This window comes from Platichthys flesus, chromosome 10 (assembly GCF_949316205.1).
Source record: "Platichthys flesus chromosome 10, fPlaFle2.1, whole genome shotgun sequence".
Classification (NCBI taxonomy): domain Eukaryota; kingdom Metazoa; phylum Chordata; class Actinopteri; order Pleuronectiformes; family Pleuronectidae; genus Platichthys; species Platichthys flesus.
The window spans coordinates 7096952-7115749 of record NC_084954.1 but is presented as its reverse complement, the minus strand read 5'-3'; the positions used below and the strand labels follow the sequence as shown (position 1 = coordinate 7115749).

Sequence of the window (18798 nt, the reverse complement as noted above, 5' to 3'; positions counted from 1 at the left end):
CAGATCCAGCTGAGGATCCAGATGTTCCTAAAGCATCTAGACTATAGCCGCATGTCTCCTGGTTCTGACACTTTCTGACTGTCTCACCCACTAGATCAGAACCGTCCCAAACTCATCATAAAACGTCATAGCCGCCGCTGAGTGATGGCTCCCTGGCCTCCGAGCTCCGGGGCAGGAGGGAAGAGAGGGGAGAGAGGCTACTCTGTTTTAGTCATTATCTTCAGTGCGATATCTCATTTTCTGATCAGGATCTTGCACACAACTCTTTAGGCACGAGTTAATTCGTGGTTGTTTATTTAATTTATACTATCTGAGGACCATCAGTGTTGTTCTGTCTTTGTGAAAGCTGCGCTCTCTTCCTCCTGGTTCTGGTTTCATGTGTGTGAGAAGAATGATCCAGGTTGTGTCTGGCATGTGTCTCGGTTGGAGATTGGATACAGTAAAAGAAAGATTTGCGGTGGCCCAGAGAGAAGGGATTTTCAATTTTCCACCCCTCTTGTGCTCAGCACCTTTCTTGCTCATCTCCTTCATCCCTTTGCTTTCTTTACTCCTTCTCCCTTTTTGCCTCTCAACTCATTTCAGTTCAAGTTTCTTAAGCTTCTTTGTATTCACTCAGAATACTATTTCTATGCATTTATAGCCCATGCAAGAGGTTGTGTGGTTTATATGAGGCCTGTAGTTGAACAAAATATAAATGGGTGTATGCTTTTAGGAGGATTCTAACATTGAAACCTGCACATCTTGGTGTCCAGATTGATTTTGCCTCATTGTTACCCAAGGTTATTTTTATGAACTTTCTTTCTCTCTCCCTCTCCAGATATTCGCCACCCAGAAGAGCTTTCTCTACTGCGTAAGCCCCGTGATCCTAAGAAGAAGAAGAAAAAGCTGGAGGAGGCAGAGGAGGATGATCTTGAGCTGGAGGGACCACTGTTAACCCCCGGATCAGGTGTGTTGATGGACAGTAACTCCGCCACTAATGTGGAGATGAAGCACGTATGGCTTCAAACCACTTGCTGCAGTATTTTCCATCTGAATTTGTCATGTTTATGCGGAAGGACGAATAGAATTTACAGATTATTAAGCAGAAAGGAATAATATGAGACAAGTAAGTGCAAGTTCTGCTGAGTTGAAAATGGTGAATTTATAGAAATGGAAGTCAGAGGAATCCGGGCTTTAGGTTCAGATACTGAACTCTACTCTACTCTGAAGTTTCATTTTTGTATATTTTGAAAAACAATAATCTAATTTCCCTCAAACAACAGGGTTGAATAAAAGGTTCCACTGGCTGCTACAGAGCATCTTCCATTCTTTTTTTGTTTGATTGCACTTGTGGTTCAAAACAACCCACTAAGAAAACTCCAGACTTTTGCAGCCTGCCTCTAATGACCAAATATGAATGTGTAAGTTTGAGGCCTGCATGGGATCTGCAGCCTGGGCTTCCTGCTCCTTGGCAGGCAGGGCGAAGAATGGTTGAGATTCCACGCATAGTTGGTCACGCTGCCATTTTAAACCCAACCAGGCTGCACGACTGCATCTACACCGGCCACTCCTCCCTCCTCTGCCGCTGATGGGAGGGTTATGACCATGTGAGCCGAGAGGGGCAGAACAAAACAGGGTACACCGCTGTCACAGAGTTAGCATTGAGCAAAACTGCAAACTCTATGAGACAGGGTGAATGGGACTCTTTGTACGCTCTGCTCGGGCCTCGAGTCTGTCTTCTTTCTCCTTAGACCCAGCTCAACATGCATATAGACACTCTTGAGTGGAAAAAGGCCTGAACTGTCACTGTGAACTTGGTGAACCTTCACAATTCCCTGCAGTAAAGAGGCTAATATTGCTGATGTGCAAATTTGAATTCATTGTCAATTACCCTGTATCGAAATATGAGTGATAGAAAAGACATAAAAGCAGCACTCTTACTCACTCTTTTTTTCTTTCACATTTCACTTTTATGGACACAGCTCATGAAAGTCACACCCAAAGTTGCACCATTACATTTAATGGGTGTGCTTCATTGATGCCTCTATTGTGGATACATTTTTTTCCCATTAGGCAACTGTGGTCACAATACTAGGTGGTGCAAAAATAACAGTTCCATCAGGAATGTGCAGAATTTGTTCACTGTCACTTCACCCACACACTTCCTGTCATCCTGTCCATCAGATCAGTCACATGCTGCAATCAGAAGGTGTATTTCCTGGCCAAGTTGAAAGGTGTTGTTGTGTCCCTTGTGGGGAAGGGCTGACCTCTTGATAGGAATCACAAGGTTTTTCACAGAGGCAGTGATGCAATCAGAATCCTGTTACTCTCCTGTGCAGCTAAAGGCTCATGTGTAGTCCACACCACTTTGGGGACAAAGAGAGGAGAGGTCACTGTAGCTTGCCGTGGCGTTAGGTAAATACTATCCTGAAGACACCTGAATATCTGTCCCCAGATGTGTCTGATTTGTTTTCTCCTTGTCGGAAGTAATAATATTTTCCAGTTAATTTTCTCCCACATGCCAAAACTGACGTGTGGAACTAGCATTGTTGTTAAAAACAGAAAAATAACCATTTCACAGCTCAGACGCATACAGTAAAGAGGATGTGCAACTGTACAGTGAGGTGACACTGACCTCACATCACTTTATATAGATGGTGACTAATTATTCCCACTTTAAGACAATCCTTTTCCATAACCTCAATCTCTGTCTTTAAAAGTACCATTTTGGGAACTGGGTGTCCCTTGTCTGTCTGCACGCTCGTGTCAAGTTCCCACAGAACTGGTCATTTTGGTAGAAAAAAACATGTTACTAATCCTCAGCTGCTGTTTTGACTCAGCCTTAGATCCACTATGTCTCCCAGCACTTTATATTTGTGCTGCATTTAATACATGCAGGGTTGGGTCACACTGACCGGTGTCTTGCTTGGGCTTTCTATCAGTTGTGCTGCGTGGATGGCAAAGAACACATGGATGGAAAACGACAGAACCTCGCTAGTCATGCCAGGGTGTTCTCCCTCTGCAAAGAGGGTAAACTGAGTCATCCGCTCTGAGGCTAGCAGTTGGCATTCTCCTATTTCTCTATTTTTTGTCTTTTCTCCTCTGTGTCCTCACCGCCCTTGTCAAGTTTGTCTCAAATCTGTCCACTTGATGTTTTTTTTCCATTCCTTTTCCTCCCTCTGCTTCCTTTCCTGTCCTCCTTTCTCTTTTCATCCTAGCCTCTGAGATAGTATACATCGGACCTGTCAAAGGTAAGCTTTCCTCTCCCCCTTTCCTTTTACTCTTCAACACTGCTTCCTCACCCTTGCCTCCCGCCTTCCTATCTACCTTGCACCCCCTTCCCACAGCCACAGTGTTGAGGTCACATCTGTAACCTTTGGGACTAGCGGCCTAGTCACCTGACCGCTCCTCTAGAGGAAGTCAGCTGGTTTGAAAGGTCACATGATGTAAACGCTTTGCCTCTCCTTAGAAATTGGCTCAAAGCTCACTTTTTTCATTACAGCTACTCCAGGTCTGCTCACAGCCACACTTTATACCAGTTAGCTTTAGCCATATTCTTGTTGTGGTAACTACTAGATGTCTGTGGGCTAACTTTACGGGCTGCACCAGATTTTGGTACCAATCTCTACTAACGATTGGTCAAGCTCGTGTTTTGGTGGGACCTTTTTAAAAGTGCTCTATGCTATGATCACTACTGAGCAGCTTCTTGCTCCAAATGACGTTGAAAGAGCAACATTACCGCCCTACTCATTTAGGACATGTTAGTTACATTCTTGTACAGCAGAAGAAGCTGAGACCCGTTGTCCATCTTTATATACAATATGGTTTTTGCTATACATTTAGTCCAAGATTCTTATTGGTCCACTACACAACATTTTTCTAATAAAAATCTAACTGACGAGAGACACATCTCATTATTTTTCCACCCTCTCTTGGTTTATTTCTCGTCTTAACAGCCCATGTTGGTCCAGCAACTTCCATTTAAGCCCTCTACAAATCCCCAGTGTGGGAGCGTTAGGAAGTCAAGTCATGTTGACATTCTTTGTGTAGTTAGTTTTGTATTGGAGAGTCAGTAAACAGGATGGAGGAGGACCAGTTGTGTTGTTCAGTGGGCTTCCAGCTTTCACCTTATACATGGTGTCTCTGAATATTTGGGATTCCTAAGGAACCCCTATGGGAGATGGGAGTACTCTCCCTGACCCGATGAACTCAGCATCAGGGGGAAAACCCTTTAAAGAGTCACTGAATAAAGCCTTCCCCCGCAAGGGATGGGTGGCCGTAGCCTGCACCCTGTTCTCATGACCTCAGCTTGCAAACACAAACACACATGTACACACTCACAGACACAAGCCAAGCCCACTTGATGATTTCAGAAGGGATTTAGTGGTTTAGCCAGTGTTGCTTCTTGACCTGAGCCCTACAGAGGGAGAGGGGGAATGGAGGGGTGTGGGGCCAAAAATACTCCACAAGGCACAGCCAACAGGAAATGCAGAAAACTTCACATTGGTGTCCTGCTTTTGTTTGGACCCAAAAGCCAAGGTTGAAAAACAAATGGATAAACTTAACATCAAATGTAATGGAAAAAACAACATTCAAAAATATGGGAGGATTTGACTTTACAGTTGCATCTTATTGTAATCCAGGCATCCTCCTCCCACATCTTTGCGTTCCTCCTCTCTGCAGCACGTTGTGCAGTAGTTTGCTGTGTGCGGTGCATTCCTGCAGGTTTTTTGACTGTGAGTAAGCGGGTGACCCCAATCATGTAGTGCATCATCTGCATGCTGATCCACATCAATCCCACCATCAGCAGGAAGACATGGATGGTTGAAGTCACTCATCTGCAAAGTGTGGGCTCGTAGTCACATGGTTGTTGTTGACCGCTAGCTGGCCTGGCTATAGGCTGCAGTTGTGTGTGTGTGCTTTTTGGAAGGTGTTCACCATTTTACCCCATAGCTGTTTTTAATGATCTATTTGTGATTGTGCACCTAATTGGATTGTCTAAAGGAAACATTAAAAATAATGTTTATTTAATGAATACTTTGTGTGTATTCTTTGCACTACAAGAACTGATTGATTGCTCTGTGTTTCCAGGGAGCATCTACTCCAGTCCGGGCTTGTACAGTAAGACAATGACCCCCACCTATGACTCCAGGGATGGAAGTCCGCTGTCGCCCACCTCTGCCTGGTTCGGGGACAGCCCCTTGTCCGAGGGCAATCCCAGCATCCTCGCCGTCAGCCAGCCAATCTCCTCACCAGACATCCTGGCGAAAATGTACAAGCCCCAGTCTCTGCTGGACAAAGCCAAAATCAACCAGGGGTGAGATGAACTCTGCTCAGTGGTTTGGTCCTTTGGTTAAACTGGTTTAAGGTTTTCCTCTGATCAAAACAGTTTCAAGAGTCCACATCTCTTCCAGAAAGACAAATTCTAAGCAGCTCATTCATTGTCTGCACAGGTGGTTGGACTCATCCAGGTCTCTGATGGAGCAGGATGTAAAGGAGAATGAGGTGCTGCTGCTGAGGTTCAAATACCACAGTTTCTTTGACCTCAACCCTAAGGTATGTCCCACAGGCAAAGCACAACAACTTTACCTTACAGTCTGTTGAAAACTTTCCATACTGACAGACTTTTAACCTGTGTAGTTTTCAGTATATTATATAAAATATGACATCATACTGTCACTGACCATGACAGTATTCATTGAATTTCAACTGACCTCATATTTGACAAAATCAGGGTCGACTATAACACACACAACCGTTTAAATATTGCATCACCAGATTTTTTGACGTCCTGTGTGTATCGGACTGTGAGACAGCGTTAGTTTGTTTACTGTTGGTTTGTGCGTGTCCACAGTATGATGCCATCCGAGTGAACCAGCTCTATGAACAGTCCAAGTGGGCCATCCTGTTGGAGGAAATCGAGTGCACGGAGGAGGAAATGATGATGTTTGCTGCCCTGCAGGTAAGACGACTCAGCATGTTTGTGTCCTTCCCTGATCCTATTTTTTTCCTGTTTCAGCAATGTTTAGTCAGGGTCTGAAATTTGAAGATCTGTACACTTCTCTTCATCAGCCAATGGGCACATTTCCTTCTCAACCACAAGCTAATAAACGGATTGGGCTTCCAGCCCAGAGCTGAGCCATATGGCTGCCAGCTCAGCTGCAGCATGCATTCTAAAACTTGGCCATTTCACAGTCTTGCAGGAGTCAATAGGGGTATTATCGCACAGATTCCCAATGGACTCATCACTATGCTTTGATATCAATCAATTCCATTTATATCTGACTTAGTCAATGGAAAAATGAGTCATTAGGCTTTTGAACCCAAAATCCTTAATGAATAATTAATGACAAGTAACTTTAATGGACTTTCCTTACTTAGCTAAACAGAGTGAAGTCACTTTGATTTCTAGAAACAGTGTAATGAAAAATAAATGAGATATTTTAATATTATATTCTTATTTTCATTAAGATCTTTGTTGGTATCTAGTAAGTAACAACAGAGCTGTATTCTTCACTGTATTCCCGGCCGAGGCTTTTAGCTTCATGTGACCAAGTCATTTCTGGCAACCTCGGGCCTACTTGCTGTAGCCACTCACACCGAGTTGCTCTGCCCTGGACAATCATGGCATTAGACAAACTTTCTCTTATGAGACAAGTGTAAAGGACGATCAGAGGAAAGTGAAATGACAACAAGTGGCTTTAAAGGGGATCAGTGGAAGTGATATGCAGATGTGAGCACCTTTGCCCCCTCGGGTTGCCCCCTTCAATCTGGGGTTGGTGCCCCTGCTATTTCTGACCCTCATAAACTGTGGGTGCCAAGACCAGTGGACGCCATCCTGTCCTCACCCCCGGGGTAATTATAGAGCATCCTGGTCTCGGGACCCAACGCTGAAGCCCAGACCACCCACCCCATCATGACACTGTCTCCCAGACAGAGCTGCTCACATGCCTCTAAAAGCCATTTTACGCTCTGAGGTGTTAGGTGTGACTCATCAGGCTGGTTATAACTACACTTAACTCGTTTCTTGTTTCATTTCCTGAGAGAGATGCTGATCTACTACACTGTTGCTACCTGTCTGTTAGGGAGCTACTACTATGTTTCAGTTGGGTAGCGTGGGCTAATGTTTCACCGTTGAGAGTGGATACACAGGGTCTAAATAAAGAGCAATGATTGTCCACTTCCAGCATGTTGCTGGCCTGTGCTACTGTGCCATCACCTGGAAGTGTCTCTTTGGCCGAACATAGACATGAGGTGATCATTAGCCGAGAACAGTAATCGACCTCAGAGTCACCATGCCCACAGGAGAAACATAGGGCACGGGTTGTACTTTGTATCTCAGTAGATAAACAGTCGAGTTCAACCATCTATACACACAAACAGGAAGCAAGCCCCACACTGTGAAAGCATGGAGGGTCATCGAGGGCCCTTTGTCCCACATGCTGTAACCTTAGCTGACTAAAGCCTCACATATCTCTGTCAAACTCTTGTCTCTGTTTCTCTCATCTGCTCGACAGCTGTTCATTCATATATTGGTGGGGGGTTGGTGATGGGTTGACATTATAAATACCATTTGTCAACAAGTTGTATTTAGTATCTGTGACTCACGGTAAGAGGAAGCCACACGCGGGTTTTTCAGTAATGAGTCCCATCTTGATGAATTGCTGTCTCCATTGTTACAAGAGCGCACTGTCTCTTATCACATGCTATTGGCCCAGTTGCACATGTGTTCCCAGTAAAAAACGATTCACGAGGCTGTTATAGTTGCTGAGAACACATTGTCGAAATCGTCTAAACTATTTCTGTCAGTGAATCATCACCACCAAGCACTTTATTCTCCCCTCTTCCTGAAACTAGTCTTCTCATCTTTAAGGACATTTTCCCATCGCTGCTGAACTCAGAGCTGCACAGTGGCATTATTTGCTAACATAAATGGCAACAAAGCCTTTCACTATTGAAATGGTAATTAGCAGAGACCAGTTCCCTTTTATAATGCAAATTCGTAGTATTTGTGCACCAGTCAAACAGACATTGCATGAAATCAAAACTGTAGCTAACATTTGATAGTATATCTGCAACAGCCTCAGTCTGTCTCTGTCTGATGCTGTTTTTCTTTTTCTTTTGGAAGGCTTCCATTTATCTGCTGGATAGAAACATTTTGTAACTGGAAGAGTTTAGATTTTAGTTGTGGAGGATAATAAATGTGAAACCATTTTCCATAGTACTTCAGACTTTTGCTACAACTCTCCTCCAGTAAAGTACATATTGCACATGTGTTTCTGAAAGGAAGACTGTAATGAATATTCTTATATTTCTCTGTGCAAGTGAGTGTAGAAGTGTTGAATATCACTTGTATTGTAAATATATCATGTTTGTTTGTCAGTTCATTTTACTGTGAAATTTTTTCACATCTGGAATTTCTGAATATATCATGGACTGTCCAAAGACTTGTACAAACCCTGGTTTAATGCAGAAAATTGGTGTAACTGGTGCATTTCTCTTTTTCCGTCAGTACCACATCAACAAACTGTCAATCATGGCTTCAGACAACCACATGAACAACAGTGAGAAGGAGGTGGACGAGGTGGATGCAGCCCTGTCAGACCTGGAGATCACGTTGGAAGGAGGGAAGACGTCCAACACACTGGTACGAAGACACTGCCACATCATCACATGCACTGGAGGAAATAACCTCTATGGATCACTTGCACTGGGCTTTTATTTCCCTTTGTTTCTCTACTTCACTCTGATGAAGTCTCCTTTCATTCGTCGTATTAAACAGGAGCATAAACCTGTGTAAACACTGCACACTGACCCAGTGGAGGGGGAATTAACAATGTCCTTCACTGTGAGAATTAAGTTTATACAGCTTATCAGAGGAAACTGAGGCCTGAGATATTACGCAGTGTTTTTTTTGGAGTATTCCACTGAGTAATGAGATTGAAAATGAGCAACGTTGATCCTCGAGTCATTGTTTTGATTTGAACCACTCTCTTATTCTTGTATATTAAAATGTTCTGTGTTTTTAGTGAAATGTCTCCTTTCCTTCCAGGGTGATATCACATCTATTCCGGAGCTTGCTGACTACGTCAAAGTTTTCAAGTAAGTCCACTTTCTCTTTCAATGTTATCAAAAAACTCCCTGTGTGTAACAACTTTGTATGAGATGATCTTGTTTGTCGAAAAGATGTTGAATCTATTAGAGGAAATAGCATCTTCTGGCTAAATACGAGCACCCTTGCCTGTTTTGCATCAGTGTAATAGACCAGGTTGTTTGCCAGAGGACATTTGCAGGCTGAGCTTGCAGTTTCGTTCTTTCTTTTTCTAAGTGATTACAGTTGGACCGAGCATATTTTGAACCACAATCATTTTTGGCTGTAGGTCTTTGCTGACAGGCAGGTGGCCCCTGGGGTGGTTGTCTCATTAAATGTCTAAACCATCAAGGGGGGGGGGGGGGGGGGGGGGTACGATATCGAGAGGCATTTCCTCTTTAATGGTTTTCCATTAATGTTCATGTCCAACGCTGGCTCCTTTCCTGTTCGCCTCGCTGACTTTGCACTGGAGAACAGCCCCTTCCTCCCACTCCTCCTCCCTCTTTGTCCTCACTTATGATCTCCTGTCCCCCATTAACAATAACATCAATTTTTTTTTTTTTTTCCATCTGAAGTGTGACATGTTTCCCTCTGTCTCTTACATATTTTCCAGACCCAAGAAACTGACGCTGAAGGGCTATAAGCAGTACTGGTGCACATTCAAGGATATCACAATTTCCTGTTACAAGAGTAAAGAGGAGGCGCACGGGACACCTACTCTACAAATGAATCTAAGAGGTGCAGACGCTCATACAATTTACATAGACCAAAATAAAAGCTGTTTCCAGACACTCCAGGGAATGGCAGTACGATGGGTTCCGGACTTTCTCCAGAGTCTGCCTTCCATATATATAGGAAGGAGCAGGACATTCTCCGATAAATCTCTGGAGTTTTTAGACGAGGGGTGGCTCAACTAGATCACTAGGTTTATACGTCACCATTGCTCGCCCTTTTAACCAAAATGTTCTCTTGACTACCTTTTCATCCTGAGATATGGACATTACCCTGAGTTTTTACTTGAGGGCTGGCAGGAGAAACTCCAGAGAAAGTCTTGAGCCTCTCACTCACGTACAGCCCCTCAGGAGAATATCAGGAGATTATCTTGAATTCAGTGCATGTCTGAAAGCAGCTTAAATCACTTCACACCCATACAAGAATTTAACGCTTTATATTTCCACTGCAAGTAGGCTTCCTTTCTGAATGGCCGTGACCGTTGACCCTTTTTTCCTCTCTGCGCTACGGCTTCACATGTGTAGGTTGTGAGGTAACTCCAGATGTTAACATCTCTGGTCAGAAATTCAACATCAAGCTGCTAATCCCTGTAGCTGATGGCATGAACGAGATCTGGCTTCGGTGTGACACGGTAAGACTTGACATCGATCCACCGTTCACGATAGTTCCTTGTGGTTTGTCGTTTTTTTTATTATAAGCGTGGTTTGATTTTTCATCTTCAGGAGAAGCAGTACGCCCACTGGATGGCTGCGTGCCGTTTGGCCTCTAAAGGGAAGACCATGGCTGACAGCTCTTACAACCTGGAGGTCCAGAACATTCTGTCCTTCCTCAAGATGCAGCACATGAACCCCGACCCTCAGTTCATTGAGCCGATCACAACCGACATCAACCCGGAATGCCTGGTGTCGCCGCGCTACTTGAAGAAGTACAAGAACAAGCAGGTAGGCGTCTCCGTCGGGAGCTCTCACGGAATTTCCATATTACAACTGTGAGCAAAGTTAAGTGTGTTGTCGGGAAAGAGACCAAAAGACGACAAACATCTTATCTGTCGTCATGTGTGTTTTCTGGGAAGCTGTTTACTTGTTTGATGAGTTGCTTGTGAAGTTAGACCGAGCAGCGTTTGATGCTTCCCAGATGGGCGCCTCCTGGCATCAGGGTTGTCTTGCGATGGAATGCAACCTCTCCTCTACTCCCCCTCCTTTACATTTCCTCCTCCTCCTCTTCCTTCTGCTCCTCCTCCCCACGCCTCTCTGTCCGAGGGGAAACCAGGACAGCAGGCATCCAAACCACTCAGGGCAGCACACAGTGGATCTCCTCATGTCCGACAGAAACAGATACACAATCTCAGCTCCCAGTCTTTATGCGTGTAGACAAAAGGGCTTATAGCCAAGAGATCCCAAGACGAGACAACTCAATTTATTTGTCTTTTAAGGAAGGAGTGACTATAAGCAGCTGTCAGTAGCAAACATCCTAATAACCAGGTGTAACATTCAAACACTGAGAATGAATCTTTGTAGGCGTTAGGTAAATTCTACGATGTGCGCAGCAGATTTGCATGTAAGCAATAGGCTGGTGTGTATGCACTGGAACAGCTGAGTACACGTACACCATGCCAGTGTGAGATGAGGAAGAGAGGGAGGGGTCTGCTCGCATTAGCTTACTCACTCAGCCTGGTTTTATTTAAGTCATAGTAGAATGGTGCAAGGGGGTAGGGGAGATGTTGGTACATTAGGTAATGACTCAGAAATGGTCAGAATTATTATGATTGTCCAGAAAGTGAGGAAAGATTAGAGGGGAATGGAAAAAGATTGAGAAATGATGCACCACAAAGATCTAAATGTGTGTTTTATATTCAAGATCAGTGACTGATAATACAGGAGAGAGACGATTACAGCAGACACCTTCGATAGTAGACGAGTATACACCAGTGTTGTTTCTCATTTCTTTGATGATTTATCATACAGGAAACGTGTTAATGTTAAAAGTTTGAATAATCCAAATACCAAATGTGGCTACAGTTTTCCCTCTTTCTGTATGTCTCCATTTAGACAACCCCTTAAATATAGTTTGAGCCAATGTGTTCCATATATATTAGTTGTTGTTTTTCTTGAAAAAGCGAAACCTTTCGGGGCTCATCACTTTAGTGAGGTGAAGGAATACTACATTTTGGAGCATTTAAGAGTTAAAGCTCTATGCTATCAAACCCCAATGGCAGTTGTTATTGTTGAAAACTAACAAATTCCTTACAACGATAAGCAGCTCAAATATCACAGTTCATTGTTTACTGACCCAGTTTTGAAAAAAGGAAGACTCCAGTGTCATATTTCAGTGTTTTTTACTAATACAAATAAGAAAAAGAAACCTCTTTGGCTTAATTCATTGCCTGGAACCCAAGGCCAAATTGAACTGGAGGCAGGACGTGGACTCCAGAATCACCCCAGCAGGGTGTGTGTCTGTGGTTCTTTCTGGCTCAGTTCAAATCTCTTCTTCTAACACCAGTCTGATAGCGGGTGTCCCCAGGCTAAACATGAAAGTATGGGGGCATTATGTACAGTATGTGCATGTACACACAAACTCATGCAGTTGCTGTGAGGCAGCAGGAAATGAGCCCTTCCTGGGAATGCTGCGCGGGAAAAGTGTCTGGGAAAAGCCTGTTAGCTCCCAGTCAGCTGTGACCCCTCCCCACCTCCCTCAAACTGGACTTCCTGTGGTAAGATTTGTCCGAGGGGACTTCCGCGCTGCAACTCCCAGCGGATACACACACGTACACTCACTCACACACACACACACACACACACAGTGCACACTTCACCATGATGATCAGATCTGTACATTTATATGAGAGAAAAAGAAAGATAACGGCAAAATAATTATCATCTGGAGCTTGGAGACATGGCACTCCTTCACATTTGTGCTTCCAAAGTATGTTGCTTGGTATATATCACCATCTTGTGGATATAAGAGGGATTACAGAGAAAATGTCTGATTCCTATAATGACCCAATGTGGAAGTCTGTAAAGAATAAACAGACACTATCTAGACCTGAAATATATGAATCCAAAATTACGCTGTTATTCAAATATACACTGTTATTGCTGCTACACATCCCTCTTGTGGGCCAGACACTGCATGACATACCAAACCCTTCTCTTCCAACTTCTTTTTATTTTTATTACAGTTATTGTCTACTTGTTATTTTGTCTTTCGCTCCCTCAACATTTATCTTATCTGCTTGTTCTCTTTATCCACTCTGTCTCTTTCTCTATGCATCTCCTTCATTCCTCTGCATCTTCCTTCCATCCCCACCTCTCCCTCCTCAGCCAGGCTTTATCAGGGACCTGGTAAGTTGAGCTGTGTGTCCACTGGGTGCCGAGCAAACCTTAGCTATGTGCATGATTGTCTCAGCTCCGAGCTCGTCACTTTACCAGAGAAGTAGTTGTAGGATATCAGTGTTTCCCAGAGTCAGAACTTTACTTGTGTTGGTAGCTGGTAAATATGAGAAAATGGTATTCAACATGGCTATAAACTGGGAATAAGTGTGACCGTACACATTTAAAAATGCACTGAATATAATTTTTTATTTGAATAATTTATTTCACAGATCCAAAATAACCAAACCCTCCCCTCCGAGTATAAAGCTCTGTCTTTCTGGATTTTTCAAAACAAGAGCTCCAGTGTTTGTGCGTATGTAAATTAACTACAAAAATGAGATGCAAAATATTTGGCGGTGAAAGAAAGATCAAATCCATCACCAGGTTTACAAAGGAGACATAGATTAAGTGGCGCTGCTGCAGATTTGAAGCCGAGGTAAAGATTTGTGCACTAAATAGACTCTTGAGTCTTGGATCCAGCAATGCAGAGGCATGTTATCATTAATGTCTGAGAACATAATTACACAATAAGCAGATAAACCTTTGCTTTACCTGATCGGGCCTTATAATAGATGCTTGAACAGGAGGATTAGAGCGAGGGAAGTTTTACCATGAATTAATTGGTCACATTCTTCAGTTGGTTAGAAATGAAAGAAAACTTCCAAGATGTGTCAACAAATACACTTGACAGCCATTGATCCACCTGTGCATTCAGCCCAAGTAAAGTCTGTGTGGGAAACATTGGACGTAGTCATCATAGTGGCCAATACAGTAGAATAATAAACAACCTTCGAGATGGTTTAATGTATCTTCTCTAAAGTTTTCATGGTGATATAAAACCGAGAAATGACATTTAACTCTATCGATGTGAGATCTTGGACGTCACTGTTGTATTTTCATGGTCTTATTACATTGAAGGGACAAGTAGTGATGGTTCATAAGAAATTCATTTCCACCGACCACTTATCAAACCAAATCACAAGATATTATATCGTTTTAATGTGTTTTGGAAATGTTCTAACCCTGAAGGCTTAGATATAAGGAGCAGAGACCAGACACTTGCTGAGGGTTAGTGATCCGTCACAGTGAAGCTCAATAATAACTTTAATTATTTAATTGGAATGTTGTTAAACTGAAACGTTGAGCTCAACTCGAGAAGGGAAAAGCTGGGTTCTCGTGCGTAAATCTTTAATTTGATTCAGAAAGTAATCAGCAGTGTGTCTATAGACGGAGAAGTCAGAATCCTCATGTTGGGTGAATTATAACTTGAATTAGTAAAGGACAAAAGAAAAGGATTTAAGGACATGAATATACACACGCATGCATGCACACTCACACAGACTTAAAACTTCTCTTTGCTTTTTAACCGTAGTCTGGCTCCCCAGGTGCTCATGAATTAATTAGTGTGTGTCTGTTTTCTAGTGTAGACTTGTGACACCTCTTTGGTTTATCTGTTGACACTGTGTGTGCTGATGGCTCTGTGCAGTTGGCCTCAGCTTGTTTATACAGCGGGGGGCTGACAATGTGGGAGTATTGGGTGGTTTCAAATGTGGCGATGTTCTGGTGATGGGGAAACATTTGTTTACTTTGGGGAACGGGTCAGTGTTTGTAGTGACTGAGATTCTGGGAACACACAGAGATATTGTGGGTGTAATGTGTACGATTGTGTGTTTTGTCAGATTTCAGCCCGGATCCTGGAAGCCCACCAGAACGTGGCCCAGATGAGTCTCATCGAGGCCAAGATGCGTTTCATCCAGGCGTGGCAGTCGCTCCCCGAGTTCGGAATGACTCATTTCCTCGCAAAGTAAGTTGTCATAGCCCGACTGAAGTTCAATAAATTGCTAAACTTACTTTATAATTTAATCTCCATTAAGAAGCACACATTCAATTTTACGTCCTGACACCGACTGATTGGGTCATTTTCTCATTTTCATTCGGCAACTTCTGTTCCAACTTCTTCTCTGCAGGTTCCAGGGAGGAAAGAGGGAGGAGCTTATCGGCATCACCTACAACCGTTTGATCCGGATGGACGGCGGCACCGGAGATGCCATCAAGACCTGGCGCTTTAGCAACATGAAGCAGTGGAACGTCAACTGGGAGATCAAGATGGTACGAACATATAAAAAGTGACCGTGTGGTTGATTAGCTTTCCAATCAGCATGACACTTATTTTATTTATATCTGTGAGGATTTGACACAGAATGTCTGATGTGACCCGCCCCTCTCTGTGCGCGCAGGTGACGGTGGAATTCGCCGACGAGCCGAGCCTGTCCTTCATCTGCGCCGAGGTGGACTGCAAGGTCGTCCACGAGTTCATCGGTGGCTACATCTTCCTGTCCACGCGCGCTAAGGACCAGAACGAGTCTCTAGACGAGGAGATGTTCTATAAGCTGACCAGTGGCTGGGTCTGAGCGGCACCCCCCATCTACCCCCCCCCCCCGCCCTGAACAAGCCAGGGGTCAACGATTGTGGGCCGGGGGGGCCGGGAGTGGAGCGGTGGGAGTGGAACCACGTTGTATGGGGTTTATTTTATTCTACTTTTCTCAGTCTTTTAAAGTTTTTTTTTTTGGAGCTGTGCTGAAGAGTCCAGAGCTGTGCCGACAACCGTGTTCTCTGGGGTTTTGCCGACGAGGTCACATGTTCTAACACTAAATTGTGGTTGAATCAGTTCAGACGAACTTTGAACTTAAACTCCTGTGGTTGAGCAGAAGCCTGTTTAGCTACGACCATCCGCCACATCCTCCGTCTCCTCCTCCTGCTCCTGGACCAACGGCCATCAACTTAGCGTCCATGACTTCCCTTTAAACAACAATCATACACCACATTTAATCCCAAAGATCCTTTGATTTTCTTTTTTCCCTCTTCACTCTTTTTGTCTTTGCCGCTTTCTCTTCTAGAACCGGACTAAAGAGCTGCTGTCAAACTGTCTTTGAAACATGTTGTGATTTAGTGCCACAGATGCCCACAGTCATATCTAATTATTTATCCTAAAACACAGACTTCGAGTCTGATGAAAGGGGGGGGGGGGGGGGATCTGTAAACAACAGCGTACATCCTATCCGCTCTATGAAGGGTTTAATCTCTATGAAGTCACGTGTAAGCACTTCTACACTACACAGTCCTGATTTGAATAAGCTGTTTTTTATTTTAAATGTCTTTTTTTCTTTCGAAGTCGGTGTCTCCACAACTGGAGAGAGTCTAGTCCCTCCTATGAACTGTCATCATATTCTCTGACCGGTGCGACACCGAGAGCCTCAGCTTAGTCTTATGTATATAACGGACTGCTGCTAGTGAGCATGTCTGGAAACACACTACAGCTCAGTGCACTGTAACAAGCATCCCGTTTGTTCAGAATTTCGGGTTCAAACCATGGAAAATAAAGATGGACGTGGCCTCTCCGCTTCCTCCCGTTGAACAAAACTGAAGCTCGGATATCTAAAAATGCGTCCGTCTTGCACTTTTGACTTGATTTGGAGCCGGAGTCTGGGCAGTAGTGGTTGTTCTGGAGCTGAGACGCCGAGGTCCTGCCGATGCACGCGCTCAACCAATTGCAATCATGATGTTTCACCTTATTTGTATAGCATCAAATAAAACGGTTCAACAAGCATGTGTGATTAGAGCTACCTAAAACAACCTATTTTAATCCATGTCCCATCCACTAACACAGAGGAGGCGGAGACCTTATACTGCCGCCAACCACCAGGAGGCGACCTAACAGCAAAATTAGCTTGGTCTAAAAAGTCATGTATTCTCATGTTCTCGACATTTAGTGTTTTCTCAAAACACGTTTTATAAACACTAATCACTAAAGTTGTCAGTGTGCGTTTATGGTGTCTCATCCTATCCACAGGTTTTTATCCTTGTTTTTTTAATATTTAAACACTCAAGAAGCGAAATGATTTGTCGACATGCCCACTACGTTTAGAATGTTCTTTCCTTGTCATGTGACCTTGAAAGTGCACATTCAGAAACCATCAGTCGGCTCCCTGTGGTCATTCAGTCTTTTGTCCACAGGGTGTTCGAGCAGAGATCTTCAGGTTTACTGACAGTAGATCTCACTTGTAATATCTGCGTTTTCTGTAAATCAGGTTGAGATGTACGTCTTCTCCTCATAGCGAGTGTCTGTGTCGTCCACCTACTAGAACCCGACTTTCATCCACTGAGGATGACACACGTGTGCTGGTGGGGTAAATGTGTTTTTTAAAACGTCTCATCCTATTGGCAGTGATTTTTCAAAGGGTCCACTCCCTTTATCCAACCTTAAGCTCGTCTGTTAGGCCACCTTCTGTCCTCTCCTGACCCGCAAGTGCAGATTTAGAAATAATGTGCATTAACATTTATCCAGACGTGTGTGTTTTTGGCTGCATTTGAAAATTAAGGATTATCATGCGTTCGATTGCATCCACATTTAACAGCCCTGACATCGCATTGCTCTGTGCAATGATACTACATAACACAAGGGGGCATCCCTCCCTTCTGCCACCTTTTTCCTCCTTCTCGCCTTTCTGTCTGTCACGCCGTATAGTATTAATATTGTTGTTATTCTTATTTTTATCATTACACACCAGCAAAAGGTCACTGAGTTTGAAGAATGAATATGCAAAATGTTTTTTCTTTTCTCTTGTTCTCAGTTATGAAGGATCAGTCAGAAAGTATTATTTTTTTGTAACTAATGTAAAAACACAAACATTTTATAGAAATTGTACAGTTTTTTTTCTGCTTTTTTTGGGGGGGAGGGGTTGGAAGTTTTTCCTTTAAGGAAAAAAAAAAGAGTGTGGTGTCATCTGTCAATGTGTAGTACTCAACCGTGCCTGCTCATGTTGTGGTCTTACCGGGTTTCCAGATGAAGATATATATGATTATATATGAAGATAACACGAGTCTCAAACTCCAAATTTGATGAAGATGTTTGTCGAGTACATATATATTTTTTTGTTCTAAAATACAGATACGTATGCCTTTTAAATGTGTTCTTTTTTTTCTTGTATTACTGCTTAATTTTATTGATTTTCTGCTCTCTCTCCTACCACCTGTGGCGCAGAGTCTCATTTTACGCTCATTCTTTCGACTGACGGTGAAAATTTACGTGCATTTTTTTGCTGCAAATTTAATTTGCACTGTGCCTTTTTTTTGTTGTTGTTGAAGTACTTCACCTATTCGTCTGATATTGTGTCACAACCGAAGTGTGCCATTTAATAATTGTCCATATGAAGGATGAAGGAGTTTGAGACGAATCAGCAAAAATGAAGTTGAGAGGAACATCAAGCCTCGTCTTTGTTCTCTGATGTGTTTGTTCGCCTCCAGTGTCGGGAGCAGCAGTGCATGTCCTGCTGCTCTGTTTTCTGACTGTAAAAATGCATTTATTTTAAAAATAATAAAGTAATTTTTATTTAAACTGGGTGTTATCTGGCCTCGATTATAAGCCACGTCTAGTTACCTCCAGTGGGTGATCTGACAGTCCCTGTTAAATACGCTTAAATATCTAAATTAGCCTTATATTGGGTTTAGATTTACAATCGGCTGCACCTCGGTTCCTGTTATGTCTACACACCACTACCAGCTGTCAGATGAGGTATAATACACTTTTTTAATCCACATAGGAGCCCCAGGAGATAAAAAAAAACT

General features: G+C 43.3%; 1 protein-coding gene across 4 annotated transcripts in view; it reads left to right on the top strand.

Moving 5' to 3' along the window:
* Positions 1–18568, top strand: part of fermt2 (FERM domain containing kindlin 2) — a 40273-nt gene extending 21705 nt beyond the window's left edge. The window contains exons 4-17 of one of the 4 annotated variants that reach the window (XM_062396785.1): positions 818–946; positions 3198–3230; positions 5071–5296; positions 5433–5535; positions 5834–5941; positions 8492–8626; positions 9032–9081; positions 9684–9808; positions 10327–10433; positions 10525–10743; positions 13123–13143; positions 14853–14977; positions 15141–15282; positions 15411–18568. In XM_062396785.1, the coding sequence (XP_062252769.1) occupies positions 818–946; positions 3198–3230; positions 5071–5296; positions 5433–5535; positions 5834–5941; positions 8492–8626; positions 9032–9081; positions 9684–9808; positions 10327–10433; positions 10525–10743; positions 13123–13143; positions 14853–14977; positions 15141–15282; positions 15411–15584 (1697 nt within the window). In that variant the 3' untranslated portion in view covers positions 15585–18568. The remainder of the gene's footprint in view (positions 1–817; positions 947–3197; positions 3231–5070; positions 5297–5432; positions 5536–5833; positions 5942–8491; positions 8627–9031; positions 9082–9683; positions 9809–10326; positions 10434–10524; positions 10744–13122; positions 13144–14852; positions 14978–15140; positions 15283–15410) is intronic. The other 3 variants (XM_062396787.1, XM_062396786.1, XM_062396789.1) reach the window with 3 other exon arrangements.
* The last annotated feature ends 230 nt before the right edge of the window (positions 18569–18798 follow it).